General features: G+C 40.0%; 1 protein-coding gene across 2 annotated transcripts in view; it reads left to right on the top strand.

Moving 5' to 3' along the window:
- cadps2 (Ca++-dependent secretion activator 2) overlaps positions 1–16,756 on the top strand; it is a 194,142-nt gene that overhangs the window by 95,745 nt on the left and 81,641 nt on the right. For both annotated transcript variants that reach the window (XM_085462837.1, XM_085462838.1), the window contains exon 13: positions 10,549–10,736. In XM_085462837.1, the coding sequence (XP_085318963.1) occupies positions 10,549–10,736 (188 nt within the window). The remainder of the gene's footprint in view (positions 1–10,548; positions 10,737–16,756) is intronic.

The raw sequence follows: 16,756 nt of genomic DNA, 5'->3' as shown, positions 1-16,756 counted from the left end.
TCTCAAAATAGGCAAGTCAATCTTCACAGAACAGAGCTCAACTTATTACAGGTGGATTTTTTTTGAGACTTCTCCTTTCAGGCGCATGAGCATTTTGGATAAACTAGTCTTTGGTGGAAGGCTTGTCTCTGCTTATCTTCTCCATGGGTATGTCATCTGGACTAACTGCCTTCCAATTTCATTCTCTTCACAGCTGCCCTCAGTTCCTATTTACTAATCCTTCATGATTTGCTGTTTTCCATTGGTTCTTTTCTCTCTCTGTTTATTTCATAACCTTGTTAAAAGTACTCCTTCCAACTTCTCAACATATTCTTTTCAGTTGTTAGTACATTTCCATTTATTTTAATAACCCGGATCTGTTGCATATTCTTTCCAGCTCATTCTCTTTGACTAACAAATTGATAATGTCAGGGAGGTTAAAGTTGGACCCAGAAGGCAGACCTGGAGATGGTGAGATTATTTTTTATTAAGGATGTGGCAAGCTTGGCAAATGTGAAACTGGGAAGAGGGAGCCTCAACTGAGGGGAAAAAGTCAGATTCAGTTCTGCTTGTAGTTGCAAACAAATGAATTTTGAATGTGTGTGAATGTTAGATTGAAAACACTTACATAAGAAAAGCCTGGAAAAAATTCTTGAGAATGGGTGAATGAGGGAAGATGTATAAAGCCGCTTTCAGTGCTCAGTTAAAGTAGAAAAGTGCCATATAAGAACCAGTCCATTTACCAATCAGGTATGTGTCTCTGTGCACTGTACCTTGTAAAGTCTATGAATATAGCTTGCTACCAAAGCTAGTTAGCATTAGCTGGTAACTTCGAGACTTGAGCGTAGAATTCTAAGTGTTCACTTTTGGTTATAAAAAACCCCCCAAAAATGTCAGCATCAAAAATATTATCATAAGGATTTGTAATGTGTAGGTAATAGTCATTATGTCAGTCTTTTATTAAGGCCCTCCAAGGTTTGGAGGCCTATCTCCCCCTACCACCACTTCCCCTGCCAGTGGCGGACCCCCTCAGACATCGGTGCGTTGGTGGTTCTTTGTGTCCGGGGATGGGCGTCCAGGTACACACCAGCTCACTCCTTGGCGGCCGCTTATCGGGGCCTGGAGCCTGGGGCTCGCTCGGGCCACTTCGGAGGTGGGGTGCCCCCGGCCTCTCGGCCTGGGGCTCGGTCACTCAGGCGCAGCTGGCTGCCGGCGGAGCTCACGGGCGCGTCACTGCAACTCCCCCTGGCTTCTGCTCCGCGGCTGCTGAGTGAGCCCTCATCTGGGACTCTCCTCAGCTCTTTCTGGGACAGTGGCGCGGCTGCCCCTCTGTTGGTCTTCCTTGGTCTCTTGTGTTCTGGGGGCCTCTGGATGTCTGGAGTTTTGATCTCCTCCACACCTGCTTCATGCCCTGGAGGACGGGGCTGTGGCCCCCCCACACCCTCTAGCAGATTATTACATGAAGGAACCTTTTAAAAAACAAAAAACAAGCGCGTCCATGCTCACAGGTGTACACACGGGTGATCACACCCACAAACTACACCCTTTTTGGCTCATACCTCAAAGCACACTGTGTTCTGTTGATCTTATGTGCTGCACAATACTGTTTAACATTTAGTATTTACTGTCATATTCCCATATATCATTGTGATGTTGTTTATTCTATTACTCTTGTTCTCTTCTGCTTGCTTTCTTTTTTCTTTCTCAGCAGGTGACCCAGGTGATTGATATATGCATTTTTTTTCTCTGCCCGTTCTGTTGGTTTTTGTCTTTTGCCCTTCTCCCCCGTCCCTCTTCTCAGCTGTTTCTCTTTCCCTCTTTCTTTCTCCCCTTCTTTCCCCCAGTCAAGTCTGTCCCGTATTCAGTAAGTGAAAATAAAATAAACAATAAAAGGTGAATCAAATGGACCATTACGGCAAGGCTGGGATGGTCAGTTTGGTAAAGTAAATCCGTTGGGCATCTTTCTTTGCCTTTAGACAACAATTCTGAGGGCAAAAGAGCCAAACGGGACAGGCCAAAAAAAAGAAAAAAAAAAGAAAAAAGAAAAGCCTGGAAAAAATTCTTGAGAATGGGTGAATGAGGGAAGATGTATAAAGCCGCTTTCAGTGCTCAGTTAAAGTAGAAAAGTGCCATATAAGAACCAGTCCATTTACCAATCAGGTATGTGTCTCTGTGCACTGTACCTTGTAAAGTCTATGAATATAGCTTGCTACCAAAGCTAGTTAGCATTAGCTGGTAACTTCGAGACTTGAGCGTAGAATTCTAAGTGTTCACTTTTGGTTATAAAAAACCCCCCAAAAATGTCAGCATCAAAAATATTATCATAAGGATTTGTAATGTGTAGGTAATAGTCATTATGTCAATCTTTTATTTCCAGAAAGTGGGTTTATACACTATTCTGCATTTAATCATTTGTTATTATTAATCAGTGGCTCTCTTCCACATCATGTCTTTGTCCTGACTTCCTCCCATAACTCCCAACTTATTGTGGCAGATGGCCGTCCCTCCCGAGCCTGGTTCTGCTGGAGGTTTATTCCTGTTAAAAGGAAGTTTTTCCTTCCTACTGTCACGAAAGCACTTGCTCATAGGGGGTCATATGATTGTTAGGGCAATTGTTTTTGTGATTTGACATGAACTGAATTGAACTGAACTAAAGTGAATATTAATTCTGCATAATATTTCTCTAAAAGGATGTAAACTGTATGGAGTACTGCACATGTAAATTTTTGCCTAATTCCTCATTAAGAATAATTTAGAATACTTTGTAACCTGACTGCTTGAAAAATATCAAATATCAAAAATGTCACTAGGGTTGCCATAGAAACTGAACACATGCTTGGTTAACCTTTTAGCTGTTTAAAATGCTGAGGGTAGCTTGGGTAGTGGCATGAAATGTACAGCTATGGTGAATCTGGGACCAAGGATGACTTGAGCTAACTGGCAGATGGTTGTGTTCCTGACTTACTGCTTGCACATAATGGAAAAATCTTAAATGGACTGGTTCTTACATATAGCTTTACTACTCTGAGCACTCAAAGCGCTTTACACAACTTGCCTCATTCACCACTGACACAAGCACTTTTTTCTGTCCTCGTTCTATGTAAGTGCTTTCTATCTAACATTCATAGTGTGTGACTCACAGCCATCAAAAAGGAAGTTGGGGTTAATATCTTGCCCAAGGATATTTGGCATGCAGACTAGAGAAGATGGGGATCACAAACCACCAACTTTCCGATTAGTAGGTGACCTGCTCTACCACCTGAACTAAAGCCACCACAGGACATACTCCAAAGTTGGCTGTCAACATGAATGCTTCAGGAGCAACATTATGTGACCTGTTCTAGGGTGGGGGGCGGGGGACCTGCGCCCAGGTCTGGATTTGTTCTTGCTATAAAAGTGACCAAATCTTTATGTGTGTGTGGAAAAACGCTCCCCTAAGTGATTTCCAGAAATTAGTACTCAGACCCCAGGGTGTCTGCACACCAAATCACCTGCAGCAGAAGACACAAAAACACACAGTCTGCCCAGATCCTGACAGCCAGATGCCATCATTTGATTTCAGCACATAAAGATGTAGCTTTGCTTTTTTTTAAGATTTAAAATTAAACTTTTCTTTTAGTTTGTGGATATCAGCTGTGTCACTGATAGCACACAAACTGAGATATCAAGTAGAAACAGGAAACAATATTACAGGCAGTTCGTGAACATTGGCCCAAAATACTCTTATAATTTTCAGTCCTCTCAGAAATTCAGCTTGAGTTAATGTTGCATTAAATCTGCCATTAATTATGTGTGAGGAAGCGGACACTTTTTAAACCTCGAGAGATGCGGTGGAATGTCTAACTTCACCCAAGCTTTTCCATCAGTGACTCTATGAAGTCTGGGTACTTGCGCATATAGGCACAAACAACATTAGGGACCCATTTCCTGACCCGGAGGCGCAGGGAAACAGCCCACCAAGGAAAACCCCAATGTGCATGTAGCGTACAAGTATACCTACCCCTGCCTGCCCCCTCTCACCTAGGGCAAATCCTGAGTTTAACAGAGTCCAACACCTCTCCAGGAAACTGGTTGCAGACTGTGTACTGTGGTGAGCCTGACTATAGCTAGTTGGTTAAGGCACCAGGTGATCCTGTCTCAGGCAGGGAGACGTGGATTCCTTAAATTTTTCCACTATTATTTTTTTTCCCTGTCAGAATCGCTCTTTGTCCTCTCTCACCCAGGAACAATTTTAGTGTTCTGTAAGCAATAATATATGATCTTAAAGCAGTATACCTACACTGTACATGCTGACCTTGTATCAAACTTCCACATAGACTAAACCTGTGTTCTGTTTATATTTATTCTTTACTGTCAAACTATTAAACACCACTGAGCGTGCAGCTGAGAGAATAAAAACTAAAACTGTCCTTTAAACATTAATTTAATGAAATCTTTGATTAAAATCTATCAGATGTCTGAATGATAGCATTGTCACATTGATAAGGCAGTTAACTTAGTCTGTATTTTTGTTGGCTTTCTTTCCAGGCTTCAGATAGACTAAACTTGATTAATATAGTAGCTGTTTTCCAGTCTTACTGACCAAACCCCTTAAAGTGCAAACTTTTAATGCTATGTTACTCTACAGTGCTTTTCTCTTTACCTCTCACACTCAGCTGCTTGGTCTCTGGCAGTTACCTTGCTGGTCGTATTACTTGTTTAACCTCTTCAGATTTTTCCCCATAGTATAGTTTCATCTTCCTTTGTAAAATCAGTCACTCTAATGCCAGTACATTTATTCATAATTGTGATTAGTCATTTCTGCTAACGTCACCCATTTTATGTGAATGTACAAGGGAAACCCTGGGGAAACTTAGTGAGTTGATAGCTAGCTTCATGTGACCGCTTGCCACTGTTAGGGTAAGTGAATCCAGATTGACTAATGATACCATGGGTATGCTGAACCAACTTTGTGGTACAGGCCTCAAGTAACATGTCAGTAATTGTGAGAAGAATCACTAAAACTAATAAATTCAGTGTGTAAACTCTTCTTGTTTTTTCTTGTAGACCTTCTATTGGGTCTGTTTGGCTGAGCTGCTGTCATTTCAGCTTCACTTTGCTGTTGATAGGCATACGCAAGCATATCTACAGGTTACAGAAACTAAACAGTAGTGCTTAAATACCAGCCATGTCTTGCCTTTGTTTTGGATTCCCAGTGAGACAAAGACAGTGATATTTTTGATGAAGAATATGTAGAGCATGTAATTCTACATATGCCATGTAAATCTGCATGATGAAGTGACTACTCTTGTCTGGTGGGGTCAGAAGAATTCTTGGATTAAAAAATGGCCTAACTGGCCAAAAAGAAGTCAGCAAGAGCCTGAGGTAAAAAATCCTTAGCATTTTACTCTCAGCTTTCCATCTGTAGTAAGGTGATGAAAAGCCAAGCTGTTCGCTACTTCAGAGCTGCCACACTGCTTTGACTCCTCATGGGTCATGTCATCCCTCAGAGGGGGTGGCGGACGTTGGCGCTCTGACATGGAGATAGGCAGCCACGGCTGATGGAGCTAACAAGGCAGTCGGCTCGTTAGCTGCTAATTGAGCTGTTAGTGCCAAGACTGGAGTGTGCCATCTGTTTGTCACAGAGGAACATCTTGTCGCTTAACGCCTGCCGACAAGACCCTCTCTCTCTCCTTCCGTGGTGCGATATTAATAGCTCAAGTCCACAGACGGAAAGAAAAATGAAGAAATTGAAGAAGTGACAAACAAACTGAGAGTTTGGGTGGGTGGGTTGGGGGTGAGGGGGCTCTGTCAGGTCCAGTTAAACCTGACAAGAAACAGCATGTCACTTAGACTCTAAATAAAAAAACTGGAAGTAGTTTTCATTTCAAATCCTTAAATGATCTTTCAAGCAGATTTTTTTTTAAGTCAACATAAATAATTTCTTGCATCTTCTTTTGGAAAGATGTAAAAAAAAAAAAAAAACCTCTTTTTTGTGGTTTATGAATTGAATGGTGTTCATAGTGAATTTTCAAATTCAACCAATACTTTTAGGAGGCTCACTGTGAGTAGTAGTGGAGTAGAAGTTGCCCATTCTCACATCTAGCACCTAGCAGGAGAGGTTACCTCATATTCATTCTCACTACTCTAATTCCATACCAGGTATAAGATAAAAACATGTAGAAGCTGTTGGTGTAGTATATCCAAACTGCTGACCCTTAAGCATCCTTCATGCTACTTAGCTGCAGCTGTTGCATGGTGACATAAACAGGAAAAATATAGAACTGAAATGAATGGATCAGACAAATTGGATCAGCGCTTCCCTCCTGAAAGTACTCTGTTTGGCCTTGTTGAAGGTACTGCCTAGTGGGTTAGGGTTAGGGACCAAGAGACCAAGCACCCACTTACACACTGTGTATTCTTTGAACTCTTTTCCAGAGACTTGACAAATAAATGGCTGCGTGTGGTGGCCAAACGTTCTGGAGCGGTTGAAGTTTGTGTACTACCATACATACCTTTTTGACTGTGTTATCTTTGAATATAACAAGTTTCAGTATAAAATGTCTTTGGAAATAGGGCTGGGCCATATTATACCATTCACGGTAATACCAGTATAATGTTAGGCAACGATAGGAAAATAAAATATCGCGATAGAATATGAGTAAAACGCGCATGCGCAGTGCCTTTGTTTTCATACGCACATGGCCGATTGTTGAGTGAAACAGATGAACCAGAATTGGTTTGTGAAAATGGTGCAACTTCAGTGATGTGGAACTGGTTTGGTGTTTGTCCGTCAGATACACAACAAAGCACATTTTTTTGCAGAACATAGAATAGAATAGAATAGAATTGCCTTTATTGTCATTGTACAGAGTACAACGAAATTGGAGTGCCACTCCCTTGGTGCAAGATTCAATAATAAATATAATGTAAAATATAAAAAGTACAATAAAACAATCACAAGTATTCAAACAATAGTAAGTAAGATATATACAGCATAGCAGCATTAATATAATGACAGTATGAATAGCAGCATGATATAATGGCAGTGACGGTATGGTATAGCTAAGCAGGTTCAATTGTTTTTGTGCTTATTTACTACGGTGATAGCTCTGGGAAAGAAGCTATCCCTGAATCTGTTTGTCCTGGTTTTATGTGACCTGTACCGTCGGCCTGACAGTAATAGTTCAAACTGTTGATTGCTGGGGTGAGAGTGGTCCTTGATGATATTGCCAGCTCTGCTGAGGTACCGAGAGTTTGCAATGACCTCCAGGCTGGCCAGAGAGCAGCCAGTGATCTTCTGGGCTGTGTTGATGACCCTCTGCAGTACTTTCCTGTCCGCAGCTGAGCACCCTGCATACCATGTTGTTATGCCGTACGTTAGGATGCTCTCTATGGTGGCTCTGTAAAATGTCACCAGCAGCCTCTCCTCCAGGTTGTTCCTCCTGAGCACTCTCAGAAAGTGGAGACGCTGCTGGGCCTTTTTTACCACTGCCGTGGTATTTGCAGTCCAGGAGAGGTCATCAGAGGTCTGCACGCCCAGAAACCTCATGGAGCGTACCCTCTCCACACAGTTCCCGTGAATGTAAAGTGGGGCCGGGTCTGCTCTGCCCTTCCTGAAGTCCAAGATAAGTTCTTTAGTTTTCATGGTGATCAGTTGGAGGTTGTTAACTGAACACCACTCAGTCAGTCTGTTAACCTCATCTCTGTAGTCCGACTCATCCCCCCTTGAGATGGTGTTTGAGAGATGGGTAGGGGAGCAGTCATGCAAGCGGCCGTCGTTATTGTCGTATTTGTCGGACTAAGATGCTCTTAAATCTGGGAGTAATCTGGGTAACTCCGTATGCTTCAGGTCAAACGAACACTGCAGCATCACTGAGAGTTAAAAACTGTCTAAATTCTTTCATCTTTAATAAAACGATCAGCATTGCTGCTTTAGCAGGTGTAACTATGAAGTTTAACTTCCAGGCATCTATGAAAACAAAAGTTATTACATTTAACGGAGTTAGAAGTTAGCAGGAAGCTAGCGGGAGTTAGCTCGCTAGTTTTGCTAGTTACCTAAGCATGATATTGCATGTTCTGACTGAGAGATTTCTGAAAAAATTCAAACGTACAGCTCTGCTATCACTTCCAACATAAATGAAGAGAGGAAACTAAATAGCAGTGACGTTTGTAGGGTTACTGAAGTTGGGCTAGCTGGTATATAATGATGTGCTACGTGATCGCTAGCGACACAGCTATGTTAGCATAACATACACAGTGAAGCTGGAGGACGAACACTAACACTTTTCCACTTATAAAAGTTAACGTTAAGGTTCCTGATAGTTAGAGACAAATGCAATCGCATGGCAGGATGCTGTAAACGGACCAAACTTCAGTCAGGAGAACAACTGAGATAATCCATCCACAATACGAGGTTAGTCATTAATATACTGCAACAACATGGGAATAGAGCAGCTGCCAGAGAATTCAACATTAATGAATCAATGGTACAGAAGTGGAGGAAGCAAGAAGAATGAGTTTAATAAAGTTTGATTTATCTGACTGCTTTGTTTCGCTTAATGTGCCTTATAATCCCGTGCACCTTATGGTCCAAAAAATACGTACTGCACACTGCAGTTTAATGTTGCAAAGCACCTCTTTTTAACTTCAGTGGATATTATACATGGTTATGCTCAGGATATGTCAGCCCATTTCTACTGGAAATGCCTTTTGGTTAAACTTTCAGCAAGGAATTTGCATTTGCACTGTTAAATTTTTATATAGCTTTAATACACATAAAAACCAGCTTCTTGTTTAAGTGAAAATAAATGGAAGGTTGTCTTTTTGCGCTAGTAATGTTGTGGAGTTGTATTTTGTCTCGCATCAATTATATATCGTTATATTATTATATATATATATCGTTATCGCAAATTTTCAAATATATATCGTGATAAATATTTATGGCCATATCGCCCTGCTCTATTTGGAAAGACCATTCATTTCTGCCTTTTCTCATTTTACTTGATTTTTCTTTCAATATCAGTCACGTCTTAACACTGAATGTCAGCATAAATCTTTGCCTCTTTCGGCTTAATCACAACAATATGCAAATACGCAAACTCTACACAGACTGGAACCTTTTTTTTTTTAAATGAACAAATGAACATTGAAAAAAGTTTTCTTCCCAAGTGAGTTACAGAATCATCAAGGCACGAATGCTATTTATTCTTAATTCACAAAAGATTCAGTGTATTTCAACCAGTGATCTCTCGCCTAGTTTTTCAAAGAGTCTTTGAAATCAAAGTATAAAGTCATGACATTTCTGTAACATTTTGTATCCTAAAGTGGCTGAGCTGGAAGAAAAACTATTTCACAGAAGCACAATCAAACAAAAGAACAACCTTCACTTTACAATTTCATGTATTTGAATTTTAGACAATATCACTTTATTTTATTAAAAGAAACATTTGATCTACCCACTGTCATTTTGCTATACAAACGGACTCTTTTGACTTTCAAATGACAGGTAATCCAGTACAGACGCAACCTGTGTTGAAGGTGAAACTGTTTCTCTCCTGGTTGTCTTCTCTCCTGAGTTGCTTGTTGCCTGGTGAAGAGCTGTGTGTGTGTGTGTGTGTGTGTGTTTTGGGGGGGGGGACTGTCAGCTCACTAGAGGCGCTAATTTGTTAATGTTCCTTCTGTTAGGAATCCTAATTACTGTTGTAAGCTTCATGCCTAATTTAGTGATTATGTGCGAGATGACTGAGCTAATGAACATCTCAAGATGTTCCAGTTGTTCCACACCTTTTTCCTGCTTTTTATCTTTTTAAATTCTAGCAGAGAATTAATAATAGAAGAGTTAACCTTTGGACTGGTTCTTAATTGTAGTATTTTTGAGTTTGTAGTGCCTAATTGTGGCATTTTGTTTTGCATCTCCCACAGTTACAGGAATTTGTGAAGAGGATGTTCAGCCATGTCTAAACTTTGGAACAAACTGTGTTTTCTCTCAAGTCCTAGGTTTATCTTTCTTAAAACAATAAAATCATTCACATAAATTATCTTTTATTAGTCATGCATTTTGGCTATAAGGATCCCAACACTCATATGTTTGATAAACAAAGAATATTTACAAAAATGTAACATCAATTTATTGTTTTACGATTGAAAAGCACTGAAATGATAATAAAGTCTATAGATTAATTTAAAAAGTTTTATAAAGGGAGGTGCAAGGAGGAAAAATAAAACTAATGCATTGTTCTATGCTGATAGTAAGGCATGGACAGGTTTGTGAAAAACTGCAGGTAAACCTGAAGTAGCAGAGGCATCAGATGAGTCCTCATCAGACACCACAACTGCCCCCCCCCGTCTTGATTTTGAAAATCGTTTCAATATAATTTTAAACTATACTTTAAACTTTATCTAGCGGATTTTAAGTTTGATAAGATGAGTGGCTTGAAAGAAATGTTTAATCTGTGGAAGTTCTCCAAAAAAGAAGGCAAAATTAGTCTAAATAACCCGTACACGTCACTAAGGTCTGACGCTTTATTAGCCAATCTTTGTTGGTTTGTTTTAACTTATCTGTCTGGTGTGCATGTATTTTATCTTTAGGGCTGGTTCAGTCCTGGTCAGGTGTTTGTCCTGGATGAGTACTGTGCTCGGTATGGTGTTCGAGGCTGCCACCGCCATCTGAGCTACCTGAAGGAGCTGATGGATTATTCGGAGAACAATGCTCTCGTCGACCCAATGCTGCTACACTACAGCTATGCCTTCTGCGCCTCCCACGTCCACGGAAACAGGTAGTTAGGAATCCTTAGAGTAACTGCACTCCACAGGCATGGAGATCTTTGTCTCATTTCTACAGAATGAAAAGGTCTAAATAAGAGCATAGATGGTAACAAATGTTGATCACTTAACATCCACTCGCTTGGTGGCAAATCACTTAGTGCTATTGTTAGGGCTAGGTTTTATTTTATCCACATGGTAAATAAGCATAGTTTAGGAAACTAGAAGATGTTAACTTTAAAATCAAATCTCTAACATACATTTTAGCTTACAGTTCTTCAAGATTTCCATTTGGGAATTTCAGATATGTCAAATATTTATATGGAATAGATAATTCCATGTAAAGTAGTCTGGTGCTTGCTAAGATGTTAGGTTTTGGGACTGCAGGGATTAAAGTATACCAATGCCAGCACTGTGTGTGGGTAGCAAACTCGAGCTGCACATCCACCCCTAACACCCTTTGTGAACTTTTGTGTGTGTGTTTTATGATATCACAGTGTTTATCTTTGCTCCTGATGAACCAGAGTCACAATTCCTTATGGTTGTTAGAGAGCTTCAGTAGTTGAATATAAACAAAAATCCTTTTTTTTTTTCTCTTAATTGTTTGCTAAAATCACAGACGCTGCTGTTTTTTCCTCTACGTATTGTTAAAGGCACCTCAGTTTTGGTCATTTTTATTCATGTTTCTGTATTTATCCCTTATTCTTTTATATTGGCTTTATTTCTGCTTCTTTTACTTTTTAATTTCCTAATTATAAAAATTGTATTCCCGTTTAATTATACCTTTCTATATTAGCTTTTGTAAGGCACTTTGTGACTCTTATCTCTGAAAAACTATATAAATATATATTTCACGACTTCTTAAAGCAGTCGTACTCTTTTGCTTTGCACTAATCTTTCTTCTTGTTCTTTCACATAGTCCTTTTAGGGTTCACCACAGTGGATCAGCTGCCTCCATCTCACCCTAGCATTCAGTTCAGTCCTACTTAATTGCATTCATAAATATTCTCAGTGGTTTTCCACTTTTCATTCTCTTCATAGCTGCCCTTACTTTCACCTTACTTACCCTCTTCGTCCTGTTTTTTTCTCCATCAATCCTGCTCTCTCTCTTATTCTCTTCATTCATCTCCCCCATCAAAGTACTCCTTCCATCTTCTCAGCACAGTCTCTTCTCTTGTTAGTACAGTTCCATCTTTACTCCTTTCTTTATGTTCAACCTTATGCTCAACTCAATAAACAGCTTGTCTACTTTCTTCATCTCTTCGACTATCCCACTTTAGCTTTGCTTTGTCTTCTATCCTCCGTCCACAGCATACACTACATATCTTCTTGGCAGTTTCCCTCACTACCACAGCCATTTCTGTTCTTTTCGCAAAATTCATCTGCCTCCACATTCCTCACCTTAACACCATACCAACCCAAGACCTAATCATCACCTGTGTTCGCTTCACCTACATGTCCACTGAAGTCTGTCCAATCATCACTCTTTCCACCAGGAATACTTTCTACCACTAATCCCACTTGTGGGGCTAATGCGCTGACAACAGTCAACATCACACCTTCAGCTTTACTTCCAGAACACTCTTTATATACTTTTCCTTGTTTCATTTTTGTATAGTAGCTCCACCTCAGTTGTGATTTAACAGTTCTTGTTAACAGCTAGTTTTTCTCTCCTTTATGAATGATAATTTATTCTGAAGGGTCGGCCATTAACCTATTTCTTCTCACAATTTAATTCCAAACTAAAAGTTATTTTCTCATGTCTTATCGTTTTATCGTTTTATTGTTTTAGTGGCTTTTTTCATTTTTATGGCAAATTGAAAACATGTTTGCAGCTTATGTCTCTATTTTAGTGGCTTAAATGACACTATGACTGTGTTTTATTTTTTTAAGTAATGAAAAACAACAAAGCAATTTTGTAAGGTTTGATTTTCCTGCTTTGCAGCCTTTGTGAAGAAACTATAAAACAGTATTATAACTTACAGGATTAAACAGTAGTGTTCAGTTATATGTTAATGCCTTTATAATAACCTTTTAGTCTTAAGAGATGTGAGCAAATATTGCACGTTTTTCACAATTTACAACAATAACAGTGCAAACATCTTCCTGATATGCAGTGTCAGGAAGCTGTACCTTGTCTGCTATGACAGAATCAAATTGGATCCATCTAAATTTGGTGAACATTGTGGGGCTAATGGTTGCATCTTTGGAATAAAGCGGTTTCCTGCATCAAAAAAGCAAAGAAGCAAGTGTCTAAGCTACAGCATCTCTAATCCTCCCAGTTGTAGCTAAGTTCCTCGTGGAAGTGTTTATTTACAGGCCCTGTCCCTTATGATAATGGGAGCCAAAGTGTCACTACACTACACAAATTTTGTAAAATACAACATAATCAATTGTGTCTGACCTTTAAATCAATAACTTGTGCTGTGTGTTTGATAAAACAGTCAAACTTTAGCCGGCTTCAAAAGGAACTCTGAGATGACTTGTTTGAAGGTTTGCGTAAGTTTGATGAGATGGATTTGAATCAGGATCGAGTTTAAAGGAGCATTATCAGAGCCAGCGGGAGTCACCTGTCAGTTGAGATCTCTTCTGCTCAGAGCCATCTACACCGCAGCAACACAGGATGTGACAGCAGCTTTTACCTCCCCCAACCCTTTAAACAACAATCCTCTCCATCTACACAGACGTAAATAGGAGAGGAGGTAGGTGACAAACAGAATCACATGCCACTCGGCCTCATCTCCTTTCTACAAATGTAAGGTGAAGTGGCATCTACACCCAGTGCTCTGCCATGCCGCTCAGCAAGCTCGACTCATGACAACTCTTGTCAACTGACATCATCACTAAAGAGCCAGAGGGTTAGTTGGATCCCGCAGGCAGATGTAGTACTTATTGTTTTCACTTGAGCCAAACTGAAAGCAAACACACAAACTTAAGTCTACAGGGATACATCTCCCCATCACCATCCCCAACCCCAGAGAAGCATTGACAGCAGCCTCGCCTCCATTGCACTTGCTTCATTTAGCAGCAACAATACATCTAAGCCCCGACAAGCTGTCACTCAACACTCTGCCTTGAGTGCTACCAAACCAAACACCGCTTTGTGTTGTGTTTCTCTCAGCTCGGCACATTTTGAGTTTGGCTTCTTGCCAACCTGTGCCCCGTCTGATTTGTTTTCAGCTGTAATTTCATTCAGAGGGTTTGAGTGACATTTGCTGGGAAAATTCAGTTTCTCGTATCATTTGAAAGCTCTTGATGAGCTCTTTGTGAGTATCAGAGAAAATATGTCAGCTTCCAACTCACTGAATTGATCTTAGTAACCACTAAAGACCCCATTTAAAAGAGATTTTTCTGTGCCTTTGTGCTTGCTTTTTTATTTGTTGTAAAGTTTTCATGGAAATGTTATAGAAAGTGCACACAGACAACAAATCTGCTGGCATGGTGCATTCACATTCAACCTTATTGATTGGAAAAAAATCAGTTATTTTGTCTGAGTTGCTTTGAATTAGGCAATGTTTTGACAGTTATGGGAACACTTGACTGGCTTCATACTGCCAAACAGACTTTGGTATCAAACTGCTTTAGTCAAGGACGTTAAAAGTGATATTCATGTAAATGAAAAATAGGAAATATTATTATATTAATTACGCATAAAATTGCAACAAACTCTGAAATATTAAAGTCAGTTTTCGTATTGTTTAGGTTTTAAAGTAAAGCTTTAAAACCTAAACAATGGGGCCTGTTTCACTATTGTCACATATGTAACATAACTTGTGAAATGTTATTCCTTGATAGCTTTGTTTAGACTGTTTAGACTGCATTTGGAATTTTACAGCTTATGTTGCCTCGATGTGGCTTAATCGATCTTCAAATGCGCCCTTCAAAAAATGTCAGGCTGGACATTAAAGAACCAGGAAGTGCAGAGGATTAGTAAGGAGGAAATGAGGACGACAATCAAGAGGATGTAGAGTGGAAAGACACTTGGTTCAGGTTTGGAGGTATGGAAATGTTTAGGAGAAAGGCCGGTGGACTTTTTAACCAGATTGTTTTATACAGTCCTAAAAGTGAGAAGAACACATATGTGTGAATGAGAAGGTGTAGTAAAGATGTAAGTAGAGGTAGTGAAGGTGGACAAGTTTAAGTATCTGGGGTCAATTATCCAAAGCAATGGACAGTGCACAAGAGAGGCGAAGAAGAGAGTGTAGGCAGTGGTTGAAGGCATATATTAGAGGTGATCTTTGACAGAAGGATAGCAGTGAAAGGGAAGGTTGATAAAATAATAGTGAAACATGCCATGATTTATGATTTGGAGACGGTGGCACTAACAAAAAGACGAGAGGCTGACTTGGAAATAGCAGAGCTGAAGATGTTGAAGATTTTTAATGGAAGCAACCAGAATGGAAAGAATTGGTTGACTGAATAGTTGTTAACTTGTGCCTGACCGATCCAGTAACAAAATCTTATTCTTGATGAGCTGCATGTTTGATCTGGCAAAGATTTTACACCAGATGGCCTTCCTGATGCAACCTACCCCGTTTATGTGTACCGCTGTGGCTCAGGACACAGATATCATTAAGAACAGCAACTTGAATAACTGCTGTTACTTACAGGAGTTAGTTTTGAGGGTATTTCCTACCTAAAGTAATTCCTCTAAAGATTTCTCATGCGGGGAGTTTTCTTTACACACAGAGATTTATAGTTTTCCTTTTCCATGAGGTTCTCTGCTGGAAGTAGTACTAAAGGTCTGATGACCTCTGATTTCCTTTTTTCTGAATTCAGACAAAACTTGTTTCTAAAAGTCTTAGAAACATGGTTTCTAAGCAGGTACCTACTCTGAATGGCATTGCCTTGGCCTCTGTATATAATGACATTGTGAGGAATCTTGAAGTCATTTGTAACCAGGATATACCCTTCAGTGTGCTCGTTAACTGACTGTGATTGAATCCTTTCTGTCATCTGCACAATGCTGCTAAAATTAAAATGTTTTCTTCCATTTTTTCCTCTTAAATTAGAAACATCCTGTGTATGATGCTGAAAAATTAGTTTGATTTAAATAATTTTATGCTTTACTATGTAATCAGAAGCACACATGGATCAACTCACATGCAGCCTGTTTTTTCAGTTGATCCTGTTTTTTTCTCTTTACTTTTACTTTTCTTGCTTTTTTTCTTAGTTTTTTACTTAGTATTTTAGAGAGTTTGTTTTAATATCTTTCTTTTCAAAAATGTGGATCGAGCTCGTTTTGGTTCTCCTTGTTACCGTGGAACTGTTACTTTCATTGAGGAATGGGACCGTGGCGCAGCAGCTACACACCGCACACTTTGTTTACTCCAGAGATCAGCTGATCACCCTGATGCCAGCCAGCTAACCAGCCAGAACCATGGATATACCGGCTGAAATCTGGAGAAAAATACACCATGGATGCAGAGGTGGAGGACAGAAGAAGAGAAGGAGGGAGACGGCGAGATAGCAGAGGCCTAAACAGAGAAAGAGGTACAAAACATGTCTGTCATCAGGATATGCCTGATCACAACACATCTGCAGAAGGTCTGGAGCAGCTGTTCAGGCCGACAGGGACAGTGCAGCCAGTGGTGAGCAGAAAGGAGGGCTTGCCGTTCTTGTTAATAACTAGTGGTATAACCCTGCTCACATAACAATGAAAGAGCAGATTTGTTGCCCGGACACTGAACGGTGCACTGTTGGGATTTACTCATGTAATCTTGTTGGCGGTTTATGCTCCTCCTTCTGCTAACCCCACAGCTGCATGTGACATTACCCACTCCGCCATAGCCCGGTTACAGACTAAGCACCCGAGTGCCTTTATTGCTATCTCAGGTGACTTCAACCATGTCACCTTGGACACTACACTGCCAACTGCGTGTGTGTGTGTGTGTGTGTATACACTACCGGTCACACTCATGGCATTCTTTCTACAATGTACATTAAATATTCTTCAGAAAGTTCTTCCCATATCTCTTACATAAGTTCATATAAATGTGTGGCACTTGTAGGTTGCTTTGCTTTCACTGTTCTG

This window comes from Copadichromis virginalis, linkage group LG7, assembly GCF_057382275.1.
Source record: "Copadichromis virginalis isolate Kocher_CV1m ecotype Utaka linkage group LG7, C_Virginalis_male_GT1.1, whole genome shotgun sequence".
NCBI classification, from domain to species: Eukaryota; Metazoa; Chordata; class Actinopteri; order Cichliformes; family Cichlidae; genus Copadichromis; species Copadichromis virginalis.
The sequence above is the reverse complement of the archived record's forward strand: the minus strand, read 5'-3'. Positions and strand labels throughout refer to the sequence as shown.